The sequence below is a fragment of the Accipiter gentilis genome, chromosome 16 (assembly GCF_929443795.1).
Source record: "Accipiter gentilis chromosome 16, bAccGen1.1, whole genome shotgun sequence".
Lineage (NCBI taxonomy): Eukaryota > Metazoa > Chordata > Aves > Accipitriformes > Accipitridae > Astur > Astur gentilis.
Genome location: NC_064895.1, coordinates 6643885 through 6663167, shown reverse-complemented (window position 1 = coordinate 6663167; position 19283 = coordinate 6643885). Strand labels below are relative to the sequence as shown.

Here is a 19283-nt window from a genome sequence, read left to right as displayed (position 1 = left end):
TGCTGTGGGGATTTGCTCAGTCTCTGTATTCAGAGACACGCACAGATGTACTGTACTCCTGCTAGCCCTGCAGAGACCATATAGCCACGTAAGAAAGGAAATTACTCTTACCTGCTGGACTATCAACAGAATAGTTAACTAAGCTCTGAATGCTGAATGTTACTACCTTGACCTGTACTGAGTTGCACTCCTAAAAAACTCTGGCCTTGAAATACTGGCACCACTGAAGTCAATAGATGCTTTAACAGAGCATAGTTGTGGGACTGGCAATTAGGAGACAAACAAAAGCATAAATCCAAGTGACCTTGCATGCTCCCAAACACTTTTTACTTGTTAACAGAACACATTTTTTTCAGGAGTCACAGGGATAATAAAACGGATACAGTAAAAGATAAAAATTGATCTTCAAAATGTTCATTGTACAACAACTTCCTGGAATAAATGTCTACTTTAGACTTCATATGGAATTATACCTTCAGTGCAGGTTAAAGGGAAAGGCTTGGGGAGCAAAACAGGATGACCAATTGGGGAGGAGGGGTCCCCAGATAAAAGAAGAGAACTTTGTCAAAATACTAGTTTCTATAAAAATTCCTGCAAAAGTAATAGTCATATCTTCATTCTACATCACCATTAGAATGATTGTACTCAAACAAACTACAATATGCTTACATTTAAATGCTTGAAACAGACAGGAAACTAAATGAAAACATAAGACTGTCTTGTGGATTATGTTTAGTTTAAAAGATTTGTTATGAGCTGGAAATCTAGTCTTTCAAAATTCTGGACACATTTATATTAGACAATTTTTAATCTCAGTCCTAAATGGTGTTTATCAAAGATCAACTATGTGTTTATTTACTTATGTGTACTTCTTAAAAAGATGAATAAGAATATTAACATTTTTAGACATTAATATTGGAATGCATGTAATACAAACATGAACCCCATTTTAAAAAAAAATCTTGAATAGCCTTTGTAAGAAAATGGAGCGTGTTCATATTCAAAATTAAAGAGAATTTACTTTGTGACCTTCATTAAAGCATTATTCAGACTGTTAACTCATCATCACATTACTTTTCTAAAGACTAGAATATTCTTAGCAATACCTATTCCCAGTTAAAAGCAATACTATGCAAGTACATGTGATGAATTTACTGTTATTCTATAGTATTTAAAGTTTTTGAGAGACCTAATAATACAAACACACATGTTTGAATTAAATGTAATTATGTGAGGTAATCCTTTGATATTTATAACGCCAAACCTCTGTATTTTAGAACCAAGCTGCTCACAAAACATATGAAAAGTTGATATATAGCAGAATTTGCCATTAAACTTCTTAGGTTACTCTGCTCATACCACCAGTGATTTACCAAGATAACTAGAGTGCTTTCTTGTAGCTCTGGGATTATAATGGGGTTTTTTTTGCAATTACAGCAATTTGTTGAGGGAATATAATGTGAAGGAAAGGAAAGAATAGCAAGGAATAAATATATGCACGTATAAATAGGAAAAAAACCCTCATCTGTCCTGTTTTTACCTACTTCCAAGCAGTGAAATGAACTCTTACTTTTTTTGTTACCTAAATTTAAGAACTAAGCTTAAATAAGTTGAACCCCCCCTCCCACAACACAATTAAACCCCATATTTTTACAACATTGTTCTGAATTGACAGATTCATTTGTTATATGCTGCTAATTTGTGAAAGCTGGTTTTCAGCAATTTCAAATGTCACTTCATTTAAAATTTCATTTTACTAGGTATCACTTATATCAGGTCCATGCTGAGTACACTCTGGTAGTCAGGGAAGAGAAAAAAAAAAAAAGAACAATATAAATTCTCTCTTTTCATATGCATGCTTTTTTCTGAGAAAGTTTCAAAAAACAAGCAGTCTTACTTTTGTATTCCAGGTGAAAACCAGCTGCTGCCACACTAATGTCAGAATGAAAATGCAGGTAAAGTTGATTGGAAGTGCTATTCAACAATGCTGGCACAGTTGTACCTGGAAAAATAAAAATTATGGAATAAACTGTAGCATGTTGATATATCAGAGTTTAATATTGAAAAGACATAACCAAGACTGAATCAGACAGGCTCATTTTCTTCTCATTATGTGCGTGGAAATCTCAAATATTCTATGTTCTGTCTTGTTTTCTCCAGAAGCTGTAAGAAAATTTTGATTACAAGTCATGATACGAAGAGGTTATGTAACTACAATCAAACAAGATCCCACCATGTTCAGATGAAACTTCATTGACTTGGATAGAAAGAGGCGTAAACAGAAAAAAAATCACATAAGTAAAGGATTTGATTATCAGAACAAACTCAACTGCCATGTGACTTTTTTCCACATGTATAAAAAGCCTGCAGTACAGAACAGAGCAGTCCAGATTATTCCTCTGTGTCCACTTTACACATTCTTCCCACAACTATGTTTCAACCACTCATCCTAACTCCGAGAGCATGACAGAAATTGAAGAAGCAGGTGCAACAAATTAAAAAAAAAAAAAAAAAAAAAAAAAAAGACATACTAGCTTTATCTAATTCAAATGACTATAATAAAATTGTGTGCTGCTGACTTCAGTGTGCACTACACAACAAGCTTATCACCAACCCTGGACACATTCTTTGCCACTAGCAAGCTAAGTCTGACACAACATTCTCTGTTACCACGTGACTACTATGTAATACACATTCTACAGTCTAAAGCTGGAACATCTACTGAGGCTAAAAATTACATCATTTTCTATGATTATCCTCAAAGACAGTATCAAGTAGCTAATGGACTTCAATGGTGGTTGCATAAGAAATACTTTCATCTCCTGAGGGGCATTTGCTGTTTCTATAGCAACTGTGAGCAGCCTAAGTATGAGCTTGAAACTCAGGCTTCAAAAGAAAGAATTATCTTCATAAGTCTACAGTCTAAACTAGGAAATGGTAAATACTTTTAAATCTAAACCTATATTAAGCAAAATCTTGTTATAAATAGTGAGGAGCTAAAGGATGAAAAGTCGGACTTTAAGGAAGGTTTTATTGTCTGACATTGAAGCTCAAAGTATGGAAATTCAGACAGTACAGAGCATTCATATCACACAATACTTACCATGGAATACAGAAAATTGTGAAACACCTTCCTGGAGGGAGGACTTTTCACACTATCCATACAGAATTTGAAATATATTTAAGGATGTTTAAGGTGTCTATTCTGTAAGAATAAGGATGTTGACTCAGAATGATGATACTCTTCATTGAACAAAATTGCTCTTCTGGCAGTTCTGTTCCTTTGTAGGATCTGCTAACATTTAGCACCAGTCTTTTACTTCCTTAGAGGGTGATATTCAATAAGATGAGAAATTACATCCTATTGTACTGTGAGAAACAAATGAGGCTTCCGTTTTTAATTCTCATAACTGCCACATTCAATGGCATAGTTCAGGCTGGCAGCCTGTCACAAGTGGGGTCCCTCAGGGATCGATACTAGCCCCCACACTGTTTCAACATCTTCATAAATGGTCTGGATGATGAGATTGAAAGCACCCTCACCAAGTCTGCTGATGACACTAGACTGGGTGGTGAGGCTGACGCGTCAGCCATCTTACAGAGAGAGAGACCCGGACAGGCTGAAAGAGTGGATTAGCAAGAACAGTATGAAGTTTAACAAAGACAAGTGCAAAGTCCTGCACGTGGGTCAGAATAACCAAAGAGCCCAGTACAGGCTAGGAACTTGTTGGGTGTGGAGCAGCCTTGCTGAAAGGGACCTGGAGATCCTGGTGGGCAACAAGCTGAACATCAATCAGCAGTGCACTGCTGCAGCAATGAAGGCAAATAGGTTCCTGGGCTGCATCCAGAGGGCATTACTAGCAGAGACAGAGATGTGATCATCCCACTCTACTCAGCACTTGTCAGGCCACACCTGGAGTACTGTGTCTAGTTCTGGTCCCCACAATTCAAGAAAGACATGGACAGTCTGGAACTGGTGCAGGGGAGGGCCACAAAGATAATCAAAGGGGTGGAGAACCTGCCTTATTTGGAAAGGGTGAAGGAGTTAGGTCTCTTCTCCCTTGAGAAGAGAAGGCTCAGAGGGGGGCACCTTCACACATACCACACACAATACCTTTAGTACCCCAGTACTTAAGGGGCAGCTGCAAAGAGGACAGAGGCTCTCTCGTCATAGGGAACCACATGGAGCAGACAAGGGGCAACAGGTCCAAGTTGCACTGGGTGAGGTTTCATCTTGACATTGGAAAGAAATTTTTTACAGTGAGAACAATCAGTCACTGGAACAACCTCCACAGTGACGTGGTAGAGTCCCCATCACTGGAGGTTTTCAAGGTGTGATTGGTCAGAGTGCTGGACAATCTCATCTAGGATCCCTTTCTCACAAAAGGTTGGACTAGATGATCTTTTGAATCCCCTTCCAACCTGGATGTTCTAGGATTCTATGATTCTATGATCTAACTGAAACTTTATTGATCACTTACCAACATCTGCTTCTTCTGGGACTGGGTATATGAAGCATGGAAGATACATTTTAGTGTGGCGACCAGATGTACTGTCCACAGTGTCCTAGTTGTTTTGGACTTCGTTTATCATCAATAGAGAGAAACAGTACTTAACAGGCAGAAGCAGATTTCATAAATAATAGCTTAGGTACAGGTATGTCCATGGTAGACATCTAATACTCATATAGATGGATACCATGCTAGGATGCTGGAGTCTGATTGACTTCTTAACCTCTTGATTAATAATCTGTGATGTGGAAATCTCCTCTCTTAGGAGGCAGTAAGTGCATGTCTGCCTCCCTAAAGGCATATAAGGGAATGACAAGTTTTCTACTTGAATTAATGTTTAATTACAGCATTAATGTAGAAAATTATGTCCACTATCCCTTTCAAGTGTTAGTAATTACAACCAAGAGCAATGTATCTCATTCCAGAGGTGAACACTACACTGCATGTGTGAAAGGCTGTCTAGGCATCTAAGAAATTTATAGACCAAGAATGGAGATTAATGGTCATTTTAGGCATTTCTCGGATTAGCACACACATGTAGCGTGGATCACATTCTTACCTAATTTCTTTCTAAATTTAACTACCATCATAAGAGTAGAATCTCCAGGTGTCAACCTCAATGACTACTGTATTTGCATACTCTCTCTGTATATGTCTATACACATATATATGCGTATTTAAGTACATATACATATGTAAAAGAATGTCAGGTGTTATCTGCATTTCCAATTTTAGATGGAGCTGTCGCTATACTTAGTCTCATTTTTTTTCAGTTTGAATATACCATAGTCAAGTGAAGCACCAGACCCTAACTAGCAGTTCTAAAATACTGATGCTTTTTTGGCTTGTTTCCACCTTTTTGTTCATTGCAGTGTATTAAGTAAAATGATCTCTCACGTTCAAACTTAATACTCTCAGGAAAAAGCAATGTGTTAGTCAAGAATAATGTCTAACTCAGCTACTATGTCTATAACCTTCACTAAGGAGTCCAGGATAGACTTCACTTTGGCATATTGATGAAAGCCTTTCTGTCCATTCATCCAAGGAATTTCCACTCTCTCATAATTCCATTCTGTGACACAACTGGCAGCACAGCATATTTACAAACATTTGTGGGATGCCTAACAGTTATCCAAGTTTTACAAATCTTTTTGCATTTTCAGCTTAATGGACAGGCTTCATGTAGGAACTGCCATTACTAAGCTACAAGAACAGAGTATCTCCAAATTCAGTTGACAATTTTGTAGTCTTATAACGAATGCAGGCTTCAGAAGAGTAAAATATTCTTGGAAGGAAGATGCCCATATTGGACTGAGGAAGTAGAAAATATGAGACTACAGCTGTTAAGGACAATCATGGAAGATCACTCACCTGGTGAACTTAACATGCTTATAACCTGATCATCATTTAATGAAGCTCTTTTTTTCTTTAACATCATATTTTTAAATAAATTCACCTCCTTTTGGAAAGCAGGATGGCTATTGAAAAACAGGGAATTAAACCATTTTTCCAAATGAAAAATGAAGTATAGTTCCTCTGCAGGAGAAAAATCAATGCCAGTTACAGCTTCTCTCTTTTTTTTTTTTTTTTTTTTTTTTTTTTTTTTTAATATAGCAAGTACAATTCTATCCTGTTTGTAAAAACTGTTACCTTCCCAACTGAGAGAATTAAGAGTCGATCTGTGCAAACAGTCCCTTAATTTTATTAAAATATTCCAGGTATAACTTTATTATGTAAACTTGGAAACATGTCTACTCATCACAAAATTATCAGTAATAATAGGAAAAGAATTAGCTCTGTCTCTCATTAATGATCCTGTTTCATTCAAGCATTTGGTAAGGCATCTAAACTTCATTAATTAATCAAAAATCCGCTCTACCTACATATATTCTGTAAATGATACAGCAATTGTTGTAAAAGACTAAGAAATTATTTTGATGGTTGTCTTTTAAAGGCAATGTTGTTTTCATTTCCTCATGATCCACAAGCATTACTTTGACGGAGCAGTAATATTGAAAGCAAAAATAATTTGTAGTTTTCCAATTACTCTGAATGTCTCTCGGCACTGTCTAGTGTCATCTGGAAAACCTGGCCTTACAAAGAATCTGTCTGCCCACCAAAAGGCATCACCTGTCAATATTAGGCACAGGAAACTTAAGTGGGTTGTGATTCTGTTGCATGCCACAGGAGCACACTTGGAGAGAATCCCTCTTGGCATTCAACACACCAATCCTAAGCACAGCAGCTTCTTTCCAAGACAGCTGTACAAAAATCCATGTATTCTGCCACCAGGCAGACAGCAGCACAAGGTACCTTTATGTCTGCTAACACATGGTCTCAGAATTTTTGTTATAGCTTTGTTTATCAAGCCCCTATCGCTTTCCCCTAAAATAGCATCCTCACAAGCATTACTGTAGCATAAAAAGAAGAAAAATGCCCTGATATTTCCACCATTCACTGATAAAAGATGACCCATGGGGTTAATCCGAAATGGACAAGACACTATGTAAGGGCCCGGACTGCTCTAGCAGACAGCCCTTACAGGCCCTGCCCAGCCCCTTGGGACCTGCCCCCACCCTGCCCACAGCCCCAGACCCCATTTCAGCCCCAGAACCAGGACCCCATTCGGGCCTTCAGCTTCTGCCCCAGTGACACCACAGCAGGGCCGGTCTCCAGCTCCCCACGACCCTGCCCTGCCTGGCCATGGGCCCCGCTGAGCCGGGTGTACCCACAGGCCCGTGTCCCAGCCTGGCCTCAGCCTGTTCTGCTCCCCAGGGAGATGCCCAGTGCCTGGGACTGGGGCTGCCCCAGCGCCCCCCAGCTGCCCTGCTACTGGCTGGGGCGGTGGGATGGGCCCTGGCTGCCAGGGCCTGCCCTGCCACCCCTCCATGGGGAGCCCCCATTGCTCCCAGCACCCCAAACCCAGGGAGCTGCTTGCCCCTGCTCTGCCCTGACAAAAAGAAACGGTATAGTTATCTATCTTTTAAAGTTTTCCTTACGGAACAGACTCCAGTGAGTTCACCTTTCCAACTCAATGCCATGACATAGTTTAGCAGCACAGTTTAGTAAGTTGTTAGTAATTAGTTGCACATATGTTCACCTTGAATGCATATTTACAAGACAGATGAATTCACAGAGAGTGAAGCAGAAGCCAATGGTATTGTACAAGATTTAGTAAGAGAGAAATGATACCTTCTGAATGTTACCACTTATGAACTTATGCCTGGAATTCAGTTTCAATGTCACATTACTGGTTCAGTTTTGAGAACATCAGATTTCATGTCATGTTTAAATATTATTTATTAGATCCTTCCCATACACAAAACAATTCTTCATTTTAAGTCCAACATTCATTATACAAAAGAGAGAAATCCACAATAAAGCTGTGCTACTCTATCTCCAATTAAATGTTTCTAATACAAAAACCTGCCTTTTTCAGTTTCTCTGGAAATTAGGAAGGCTTTTAAGCTAAAGCAAGATGACACACTTTTAGTACAGAATACAAAAGCGTTTTGAGTCTTGAGTATTGTTAAATGGAATATTGTTAAATGGATCATTTCATCAGTTCTTTCTCCAATGGGTCCAATATATTTGCCACATATTTCACTTGTCAAAAGCTGATTACATTTCATTATTTCTTTCTTCCTTATTGCCAATTGAATATACAGCATAGTTAATGGCATTTAATATAAAATGTTATAGCCTATTGTACTGGGTCTGGCTGGGATAGAGTTCAATTTCTTCATAGTAGTTGGCACAGTGCCATGTTTTGGATTTGTGATCAAAACAGCATTGATAACACAGAGATGTTTTCATTACCGCTGAGCGGTGCTTACACGGAGTCAAGGCCTTCTCTGTTTCTCACGCTGTCCCACCAGTGAGTAGGCTGGGGATAAGCAAGAAGCTGGGAGGGGACCCATCTGGGACAGCTGATCCCAACTGACCAAAGGGATATCCTACACCATATGGAGAATATCTATCCTTTAATGGATACAGAAGGGAACGTAGCAACCAGAGATGAGGAAAAGGCCGAGGTACTTAATGCCTTCTTTGCCTGTCTTTAATAGGGAGAGCAGTTATGCTCAGGGTACTCCACCCCCTGAGCTGGAAGGTAAGGTTGAAGAGCAGAACATAACCCCCTTAATCCAGGAGGAAATAGTGACCTACTACACCATCTGGACACTCACAAATCTATGGGACCAGATGGGATCCATCCAAGAGTACTGAGGGAACTGGTGGAGGTCCTTGCCAAGCCACATTCCATCATCTGTCAGCAATCTTGGTCAACAGGGGAGGTTCCAGAGGACTGGAGGCTTGCCAATGTGACTCCCATTTATAAGAAGGGTTGGAGGGAGGATCCAGGGAACTACAGGCCTGTCAGCCTGATCTCGGTACCAGGGAAGATTATGGAACGGTTTGTCTTGAGAGCACTCACATGGCAAGTCCAGGATAAGAAGGGGATCAGGCCCAGTCAGCATGGGTTTACAAAAGGCAGGTCCTGCTTGACCAACCTGATCTCCTTCTATGACCAGGTGACCCGCCTAGTGGATGAGGGAAAGGCTGTGGATATTATCTTCCTTGACTTCAGCAAGGCCTTTGACACTGTCTCTCATGGCATACTCCTTGAGAAACTGGCATCTCATGGCTTGGATAAGAGTACTCTTCAATGGGTGAAAAACTGGCTGGTTGGCTGAGCCCAGAGGGTTGTGTGAATGGGGTTAAATCCAGTTGGCGGCGGGTCACAAGTGGTGTTCCTCAGGGCTCTGTGTTGGGCCCTGTTCTGTTTAACATCTTTATCGATGATTTGGATGAGGGGATTGAGTGCACCCTCAGCAAGTTTGCAGACGACACCAAGTTGGGAGGCAGGGTCGATCTGCTTGAGGGTAGGGAGGCTCTACAGAGAGATCTGGACAGGGCTGAGGCCAATCATATGAAGTTCAACAAGGCCAAGTTCTGGGTCCTGCACTTGGGTCACAACAACCCCATGCAGTGCTACAGGCTTGGGGAAGAGTGTCTGGAAAGCTGCCCAGCAGAAAAAGACCTGGGGGTGCTGGTTGACAGCCGGCTGAATACGAGCCAGCCGGTGGCCAAGAAAGCCAACGGCATCCTGGCCTGCATCAGAAATAGTGTGTCCAGCAGGAGCAGGGAGGTGATTGTTCCCCTGTACTCGGCACTGGTGAGGCCACACCTTGAGTACTGTGTTCAGTTTTGGGCCTCTCACTACAAGGAAGACATTGAGTTGCTGAAGCGTGTTCAGAGAAGGGCAACCAAGTTGGTGAGGGGCCTGGAGCACAAGTCTTATGAGGAGCGGCTGAGAGATCTGGGGCTGTTTAGCCTGGAGAAAAGGAGGCTGAGAGGAGACCTTATTGCTCTCTACACCTACCTGAAAGGAGGCTGTAGTGAGGTGGGTGCTGGTCTCTTCTGTCAGGTGGCTGGAGATAGGATGAGAGGAAATGGCCTCAAGTTGAGGCAAGGGGAATTTAGGTTAGATATTAGGAAAAATTTTTTTACTGAGAGGGTTGTCAGACATTGGAATAGGCTTCCCAGGGAAGTGGTTGAGTCACCATCCTTGGAGGTATTCAAAAAGCGAGTAGACGGGGTACTTCAGGACATGGTGTACTGGGCATGGTTGATGGTTGGACTCGATGATCTTGAAGGTCTTTTTCAACCTAAATGATTCTATGGTGTCATGCTCAGCATATAAACTTGGGGGACAAAAGAGGAAGGTGTGGGATGTTGGCAGTTATGGCAATTATCCTCCCAAGCAACCATTATATGTGATGAAGCCCTGCTGTCCTGGAGATGGCTGAACACCTGCCTGCTGATGGGAAGTAGTGAATGATTTTCTTGTTTTGCTTTGCTTGCATGTGCAGCTTTTGCTTTACCTATTATATCTCAATCCATGAGTTGTCTCACTTTTACCCTTCTAATTCTCTCCCCCACCCACTGTGTGGGAGTGAGCAAGGAGCAGGGTGGGGCTGAGCTGCCTGCTAGGATTAACCCACAACACTGTTTAATATGTAAATTTTGAGGTGCAACTTCAAGTTATTTACTTCAATATGCAAACAAATAATATGGAGTAAATTTTTTTCAGTTGATCATTCATTTCCTTGCATAATCCAATACACATCTATACTTTAAAAGTTCATTAAGTCACCAGACAGGCAAAATTCCACAAAATGCTTTAGCTACACCAGAATCAGATCAGGCTTGTGATAGAGTTCATGAGTCTGGGATATTATTCATGACTTAATTTTATATGAGATATCTTTTTCTCTTGGTTTGGTTTATAGAACATGCTCTTTCTATAAAAATTGTCTTATAAAAAAGGAGTAAAACTATATATGCCTGATGTACACGTGAAACAACAAATTACATGGTTTGTTATGTCCCAATTGTAGTAATTTGTTTTGTTCTCTGAGGCCTGGTGAGTTTGGATGAATACCGAATGCTTCATCTTTTTCCTGAGAAAGGAAGGCTAACAAGGATAAACTAAATCAAAGCTATCAAAGGAATCTCCTTGAATGTCAGTACCAATTTATATCACTATATCTTCTCTATGGTGCAGGTAGGTAAGATAAAAGAAAGAAAATTTTTTTGAAAGTATTATCACCTAAATCCCACTAATCAAAGCTACACATTTTCATTTTGGTATCATATTTTCTTCTAAAAATCCCGCTTTGCATTTGAATATTGGCACATTACAACACCTGAAATCTCCTCCCCAAAATGAGAAAGTTTCATAATGATATCACAGACGATGCAATACACATATACTCCTTGTCTATACACATAAGCAAACAAAGACATGTTCTCTCACACACCTATATATAGAACTGTATGTTTAAATCATGGAATATCCTCACCTGAAAAGCTCCCAAGACGTGGTGCTGTCATATCTCCACCATCGTATATTTCAAGAGAATCCCAATTATGTTCAGTTGCAAAGCTGATGACCTGGATCTGTAAAACATCACCACAGAACTTTTTAAACCAACTAGCCATATGTATTTGTAAGTGTCCTAGAAGCAACAAAAATAAAAAGAGAACATGCCCTAAAGAAAATACAAATAAGCAGATCCAAACAGAAACACCTGAGTGAAAAAATGTAAATAAAACATTAACCTTCACTTTTTAAGTTGTCTTAACTTTTAGAAAACGTGACACTAGATAAGTAAGAAGGATTTTGCACATATGTTGCATGATTATAAATAATCACTCAAAGTGTAAATGAGCAGATAAGACAGTCAGTCGCAGACCTCTCAAGTGTCTCACTGATATCCTAGCAGACAGAAAGGGTTGGTATTTGCATACCAGACTGAAGGATCAGGACCTGCTTTCAATATTCTACACAGGTAAAAGAGAAAGCTGCTAGTTAACCATTTCGCATTCATTCCTTCATGTAAAAATAAAGTAACATAGAATAAAGTTAACTAAAGAAAAATACTGAGAAAAACAAAGCACAAATATTTCAAGTACCCAAAAAAATGATCTTAAAGATTGCTATTTTCTGACACTTCTAGAGATATACACAATTACTTTTTAAACTGAACCACAAAGTAGTTAATATTCCATGCTTGACAGAATATAGACTTGCCTGAATACCTGATCCCTCAGTCACTATGATTTTCCACACACAATTCAAGCTGTTACCATAAGGTTCAGGGTAACCTGGTGAAAGAATAGTACCTCTCCGCTCAGTAAAATTCCCACTGCATGGCACTGAAAGAAAGTATTATCATAAATTATTACAAAAACTAAACCTCTTCAGAGAACAGAAAAGTAGTAATAATTTTACTAAGCTAATTCTAATAATTCTCCTTTGTAGCATAAACACAGACATGAAGCAATGATATGAACTGAGAAAGCAATGTTATCTAAAACACATGAACAATATCAAGCTTAAGTTACAACCTGCATGAATAAACAGTTCAGAAGTGACCTTCATTTTGAGTGTGTGCAGCCTAGAACAGCCTAGCAGCACAGCCTAATCATGTCTTACCTGAGAGTAACAACAAACTGTAAAGACATAACATTAAACACAATCATGGTTGACAGAAATCATGTGAACTTACCCACAGCCTAAGATAGTTCCAATATTGGATCTAGCTGGTAAAGCAGTGTAGTACATTAAATATTTTTACTGTATAAGCAATTGCTTCTTTAAGGTTCAAGAAAACAGTACTAAACTAAACAAATACAGAATACACAGAAAATAGGACACCTCCCCAAGGAGGGAGAGAAGAAAACCTTTCAACATTTACGAGAAAAAATCTGAAGTGCTAAACGTTATACCACTGTAGGTCTATTGACAGACCGAATAAAATTAGCTATACTTAACAATGCTATCATTATTCAACGTACACTACGCTTCTACTTGAAAAAAAGAAATCATCTTCCTATGTGTGATAGAAATATACAACAAGTACTATGTAATAAAATTTCTGGAGAATTAAATTCTGTCCTGTATTTCAAGCTGTAGATGAGTCATGAAAATAATGAATGTTCAAGAAAATGTGCATCACACTTGTTCATATAATCTAAGTCATTATACGAAACACTATACTGCCTACCAGCCAGCTGGTACGCAATTACTTTTTGATATGGAAAACTGCTCTTTTAAATTGGGCATGACTGATATTAATCGAAGGAGAGTGAATATATGTGTTAAATACTATTTTCTGAAACAGTTCCTGAATTCTGATTCGGAGACATGTGTGACAGAAGAGATGACTTAAATGTAATTGCTTACCTACACAGCTTGGTACTGTGTCATTCCACTGAGCTAAGGCATTAGGTACAGACTGACATCGGATAGCTTTTGAGCCTTGTAGCAGATAGCCAGGACTACACTCAAATCGAACAACAGAGCCTGCTGAAAACTCGGAGCCGATTCTCCTTCCATACCTAGGCTCTGGAACTGAGCTACACTGTGTATCACTTGTGCGTGGAACAGCTGTATAAAGAGAGAAAGAAAAACCAAAAAGATGCCATGAATCCAAATGACAGTCATCATCTAATAGACCACTAAAAATGCTCATTGTTTCTTGCAGGACAGAGCTTAATTGTATTTGTTCCTTTTATTTGCTCTGCTCCTGTATTCTCAAAGAATGGCCTAATGCTTTCACAGCTGTTAGCTGGCTTGCGGTTTTGGGCTGCGACCATGTACAGTCACGTGAGTGCCATGGAAGCTTGGAGAGCAATTGACTTTGGAAGCACGTCCTTAGGCATGAGAGGATCAGTGGATGTTTCAGCTGCCCTCTTTAATGACAGGATAATATACATACCACCTCTTTTACTTATTAAATATGGAAATTTTGGCTCCTCATTAGAAGCCAAGAAAAATATTATGCTGTACATAACCAGCCATAAAACCAATGTAATGTTACACATTATATGATTTATCATATTGGAGAATGCAAAGTAATAACAGTGTACCCTCATGGCTATTTCAGTGTTTACAGTTGACAACAATTATTTTTACCAATAATTTCTGAGAATTCATAAACCTGATGTGATACAGGAACAGTTAAAAGACTGTAAGCAATAGTTAAAGAGCAAAATAATTAAATTCATTAGAAGCCCATGGGTTTATTTTCCCTTTTGCGTTGTTATTAACAACCACTTCTTTATAACAAGCTTTTTTTTTTTTTACTTACTGATTGTTGTGCATGTTGTTTGTGTATCAAAGTTGTTCTTTCTACATTTCATTTTGCCAAATTTTTTTAATATATATATATTTATAGAAAAAATGATGGAAGTAAAATTTGTGTGCAGTATCATCTATGTTTTACACTATAATAAAATAAATGTACATTAAAAATAATCTCTTTAAATATAAGCAATTTTTCTGTGTGAATGGCATATTCAAAAACTTTGTTTGATCAGTTTGGTTTCTTCAAGAATTAGTTTCAGGGGATCACTGCATCTAGATATGTGTAAGTGACACCATGAAAATTGCCTGCCATTTGGTCCTTAATTAACAAAGACACAGAATGGCACCAGAAAAAAAAAGGTGAGGGGGGAGGGTGAGTGGTGGTGGTTAGACTTTATTCCTGACAGATTTTCAAACATGATGTTTCTGGCTTACTAACCTATTTTAAGACTAGTGTAAAAAGAGTCACGGTTATATTTAATTTTATTTTACATCCTTACATTTTCTTTGCTGGCCTGTAATGGTGAAGAGCATTATTTCCGTTTATTCACGTGCATACCTGTGCAGACACATACCCTATTTGTTCAGCTATCCTGGTCACTAAGTAAAAGACAAGGTATGAGGAGTCTATATATAATTATTTTCATATTGATAGCTTTATAATTCTCTTATTTCTTATACTTCCATTTGCTCTATTCAGAATCATAATTATTTAAGTGCAGCAGTTTTAAAGTAGTGGTCAGTGCTCTATAAGTTAACATTTATTGACAAGTTGGATACAGTAACTTAATCCTATCTTAAATCTAGCATGAAATACACAACACAGTTTCGCAGAACATTGGAAGTTCTCATTTATGACTACATTAACATTGTGTTCTACCTGCTTTCTGTATGGCTACTGAGAATAACAGTTAGCTTATGCAAGTATTGAATGTAGACAAAAGCTTTGTCAAAAAAGATGTAAAAATAATTAGTACTAGCAATAACTGTACAATACATGCTCTTTTTGTTAATATGCAGTGGGTTGATTTGTCAGACAAGGTCATACAGATACAGTAACACATATTTTCTTCTAAATCAGTAGGTTGGATGGTTGCAGGAGATTTCAGCCTTTAAAGCTTAAGAAAGTTATAAAATGTATTGAAGGTTGAAAGAAACTGTCATAGGTAAACTAACATACTCCTGTAATGATAACTACACATTACAGCAAAACAAAAGCAAACACATTTTTCAAGTTTTTAAAATGGTTAAATACTTTACATAGTATAAACAAACCAATTCCCTTTCAGTAAATTTAATATACCTGCCTTTGTTCAAATAAATGGGATTTTGTGATTAAGTCTTCAACAGGAACTCAGTATCACCCAGCTGTTCTGTGAAACTTGTTCATGCATACAGTTCTAACCACAGCAGGAAATTATCCTGCACTTGTGGAAGGATAATGAAGAAACCACAGTTCAAGGATTTCACACAGTCACAGTTCTTCCTGATCATAACCTGCAGACCAGATGCAGTCTGCCAGGTCAATTCAACTGATCTAGCCTGCTCTTTCTTATTCTCTTTTGTTGGGACTAACACTCTTTTCTCTAACAAATGGTCTACTGTACAAGCACTCTTTTATACAAACTTTTTTTTTTTTTTTTTTTTTAAATTGTATAATGACTTTACACCTGACTAGGTGATGACGGCTGCTACATGGTGATGGCAGAACTACAGCTTCTGCCACATGATTAGGCATTAATCTGTCCCTTGGTCAGGACTACTTGCTTAAATGGCAGTTTTGTTCATGAGATAAATCATTCACAATTATAATAGCAAAAGGTTGAATACATTGTTGTGGACAAACCAGTTTTGACTTGGGGAATTTATAGTTAATTATGCTTAATTTAATTTATTGCCAATTAACACAAACTTCTGATGACTTATTCAGAACTTGAGAAGAAAGAGGACATAAATAACCAAATAACCACTTAAGTAAACAGCTTTCCTTCCCTCTCCCCAGGCTCAAATTCAGTCAAATACCTATTCTCCCCCTTCCTTGTCTCAACTTCTTGCGTCCATCTTAGTTCCGCCATTGAGGTGAGAGGCAGCGCAGGAGGTTGGGGTTATGTGCTCTCTTTTTGATTCTTTGTTTTTCCTCTGCTGTACTTAGCATTTTACTCATTTTTCTCTCCAGCTTTTTGCTTCTTCAAGTTTTCATGTCACACTGTTTCTTAGTGTTTCTGCTCCAGCTTGGGTCACCCATGGGTGGCAGCTGCTCAGAGATGTCCCCCTACTGCAGAATAGGTCTTTCACAGGCCGCGAACCCCTCTGAGGTGTTCTTACTCCAGAGACAGGCCACAGTCCCTCTGGAAGTGCTATCCCTTTGGCATGGAGGGCCTCTTTCCAAGAGTGTGTCTCTAACAGTCCCTCCAGCAGCATCTCCAGCAGCACATCCCCAGAAGCATCTCTGGCCCAAAGCAGTTGTCGCTTTCTCAAGCATCTTTGAGAACAGGCACTACATGCTCTTCTGACTGGTGGAAGTTTTGGCATGTGAGAGGTTGTTCATGCCAGCTTCAGAGGAAGTTGTTTGTGAGTGGCACATGGTAGCTCATGACCTCCTCCCACACAAGTCACCACTACAGCTCCCTGCTAGTTAAACTTTTAGCTTTACATGTGTCTAAACCTTACCTATCTTTCTAAGAAGCTATATGACCTGACTGAAAATTTCAGCATCACTCCTGGAGTATTTTTCATTCACTGTGTGGAAGAAACTCTTTCCCAGCCTTTTATGGAAATACTACTTTTCTCTATTTTTTCACCCACCTCCTCAGGAGGGAGGAAGTTTTGGAAGAAAATCCTTGCTCGGATTCTCTAATCCTCACCTGGAGTCCACATCTGCAGAACCCCTGCAACAGCTGTGCAAAGGTAAAGGACCTTTTTTAAAAATCAGATTAAAGAATATCCTATCATTGTCAGTAATCACAGCTAGCAATTTGCATACATGCATTTGTAATCTAAACATTTTTTTTGTGTAACTAGCATTTTCAGCACCTCTCAACAAAAGATGTCAAATCATCTGGTTTCATTATAATATTGCCTTATGAAAGTTACTTTCCTGTGAGCAAGCTATCTCTGCCATTATAGCAAATGTAGGGGCATTTTACTAACACTCTTAAATTAGTACATGCAGCAGAAATACTGCTATGTGGTTTCTTTTCAGACTGAAAGCCACCATTTTAGTGAGAGCGGCCAGTACGTAAAACAATCATGGCAGCCACAAACATCCATGGCTGGAATTGTGTCAGATTATTCAGCTGTCAGCAGGAAACACTCAATGACATGTTCAAATTGAGATTTTGCTCAGTTTTTCACAGGTTAAATAAGCCATGCCATTCACTACAAGAGGCACCATTTTTTAATGCTTTTTTTTCCCTGTTTTAAGAAGAACTTCAGAATAAATGTAATGCAAGCCAGACATAACAAAGTGAGGCACTCCATACTGCTTAAAATGGAATTTAGATTTAAGTAATCCATGGCAAAATGCAGTAAAGTTTCAAACATCTACTGAAAATTAGGAAAATAGGTGTGTTCCTCTAAAAGGTGACACGGCCAACAGCCCAGCTGAAGTGCCTCTACACCAATGGACTATTTCTGTTGGAAGAGACCTGCAACGATCATCTAGTCCAACTGCCTGACCAATTCAGGACTGACCAAGTTAAAGCACATTAAGGGCATTGTCCAAATGCTTCTTAAACAATGACAGGCTTGGCACATTGACCACCTCTCTAGGAAGCCTGTTGCAAACCAGGACATAATGTGTCATGGTAACTCATACGGAAATAATACTAACAGTCTTAGTTCTGCTCTCTAATTACACTTAGCAGTAAGTCTATGGCTATGTATCTTATTCTTGTCACAGTTTAGATTAACTTAATGGTTAAAGTCACATTCCTCTTTTATTGTTGTTCCCCTTTCTCTTTCTTCCACAGTCCTTCCTCATCCTAGTATGCTAACTTTTGTAATAGTCCTCTCTAAAATCTCTTTTGACCTCATAAAGTAATTCATGTATTTGTATCATAGAGCAAGTAGAGGAAGACAAGCATTAAAAACCCATAAATTTCTGGGTGGTAGAAAGGTCATTACTTGTTTTTTTAGGGAAAGAACTCTGTACTGCTGCAGCCTCAGCTATATAAAAGAATATGCTATTGTTTCTTAGGTGATGTCATAGCATGGAAACAAGCATAAGATAACCCCCCCAAAAATATAATTCCCAATCTTAAATGTGACTGTTCCTAGCATATTTCAACATACCTGACCCTAATATTCTAAAAGACTGGATATTCATTCAGTCTGATATTACAGATACCCTTTACTATTGTATGAAATACAAGGAAATGTGGTCATCTGAGAAAAAGAAATGAAGGCACAGATGACATATGCAGCTAGAAAGAAGTTTTTAAGAAAGTGGCATTGCAAAAGCCATTAAATCTGAACCAAAGCTACAAGCCTTATCTGTTGCTTGCTCAAACCAGAATGTGAAATAATGTAAGCAGTAACTTTTTTTCCCCTCTAGACTTCCTTCTAGCTTTTGCCTGTAGCATCTGCAACCTAGACTTCTCAAGCTGTATCACAGAGATATTCCATTTTCTATAGTAATTATCCTCCATCTTTTAGTAAATGTTTCATACTGCTGTGAAACAAAATTGAAATCAGCCCAGTGGAAAAGTGAACAGGGAAGAAGGTCAACCTGGAATAGAGGGCGATAAATAAAATGATTGACTTTGCAGGCCAGATTACTGTGTTCAATGTGAAAGTGGATGTTATCCTCTGGAGTATTTAAAAGGCTAGCAAGCAGGCAGTTGTTGGAAATATGATCACATGCTTCAAAAGAAGAAAGAAAAATCTCAAAATTATAAAGCTTATTAAATACCACTAACTCATTAACCAATATATGTGCACATCCATGTGTGTATTAAATAAAGCTCTTAAGATCTATTTAAAGTATATTAAAAAACCTGCATATTCAAATAGCTTCATGATTCTCCTGGGACAAATAAAGTGGCTTTGCCTGATTCATTTTCTGCTGCTGCAGAGAACACTTCTCATTTGTTAAAACCTATTTCTTACAGTTACTG

The 19283-nt window shown here is 38.7% G+C and overlaps 1 protein-coding gene across 1 annotated transcript in view; it reads right to left on the bottom strand.

Annotated features, from left to right (window-relative positions):
• CSMD1 (CUB and Sushi multiple domains 1) overlaps positions 1-19283 on the bottom strand; it is a 1244565-nt gene that overhangs the window by 183460 nt on the left and 1041822 nt on the right. Inside the window, exons 34-37 of the mRNA XM_049818613.1 lie at positions 13264-13467; positions 12109-12233; positions 11378-11474; positions 1898-2002 (exon numbers count right to left, since the gene is read on the bottom strand). Of these exons, the coding sequence (XP_049674570.1) occupies positions 1898-2002; positions 11378-11474; positions 12109-12233; positions 13264-13467 (531 nt within the window). The remainder of the gene's footprint in view (positions 1-1897; positions 2003-11377; positions 11475-12108; positions 12234-13263; positions 13468-19283) is intronic.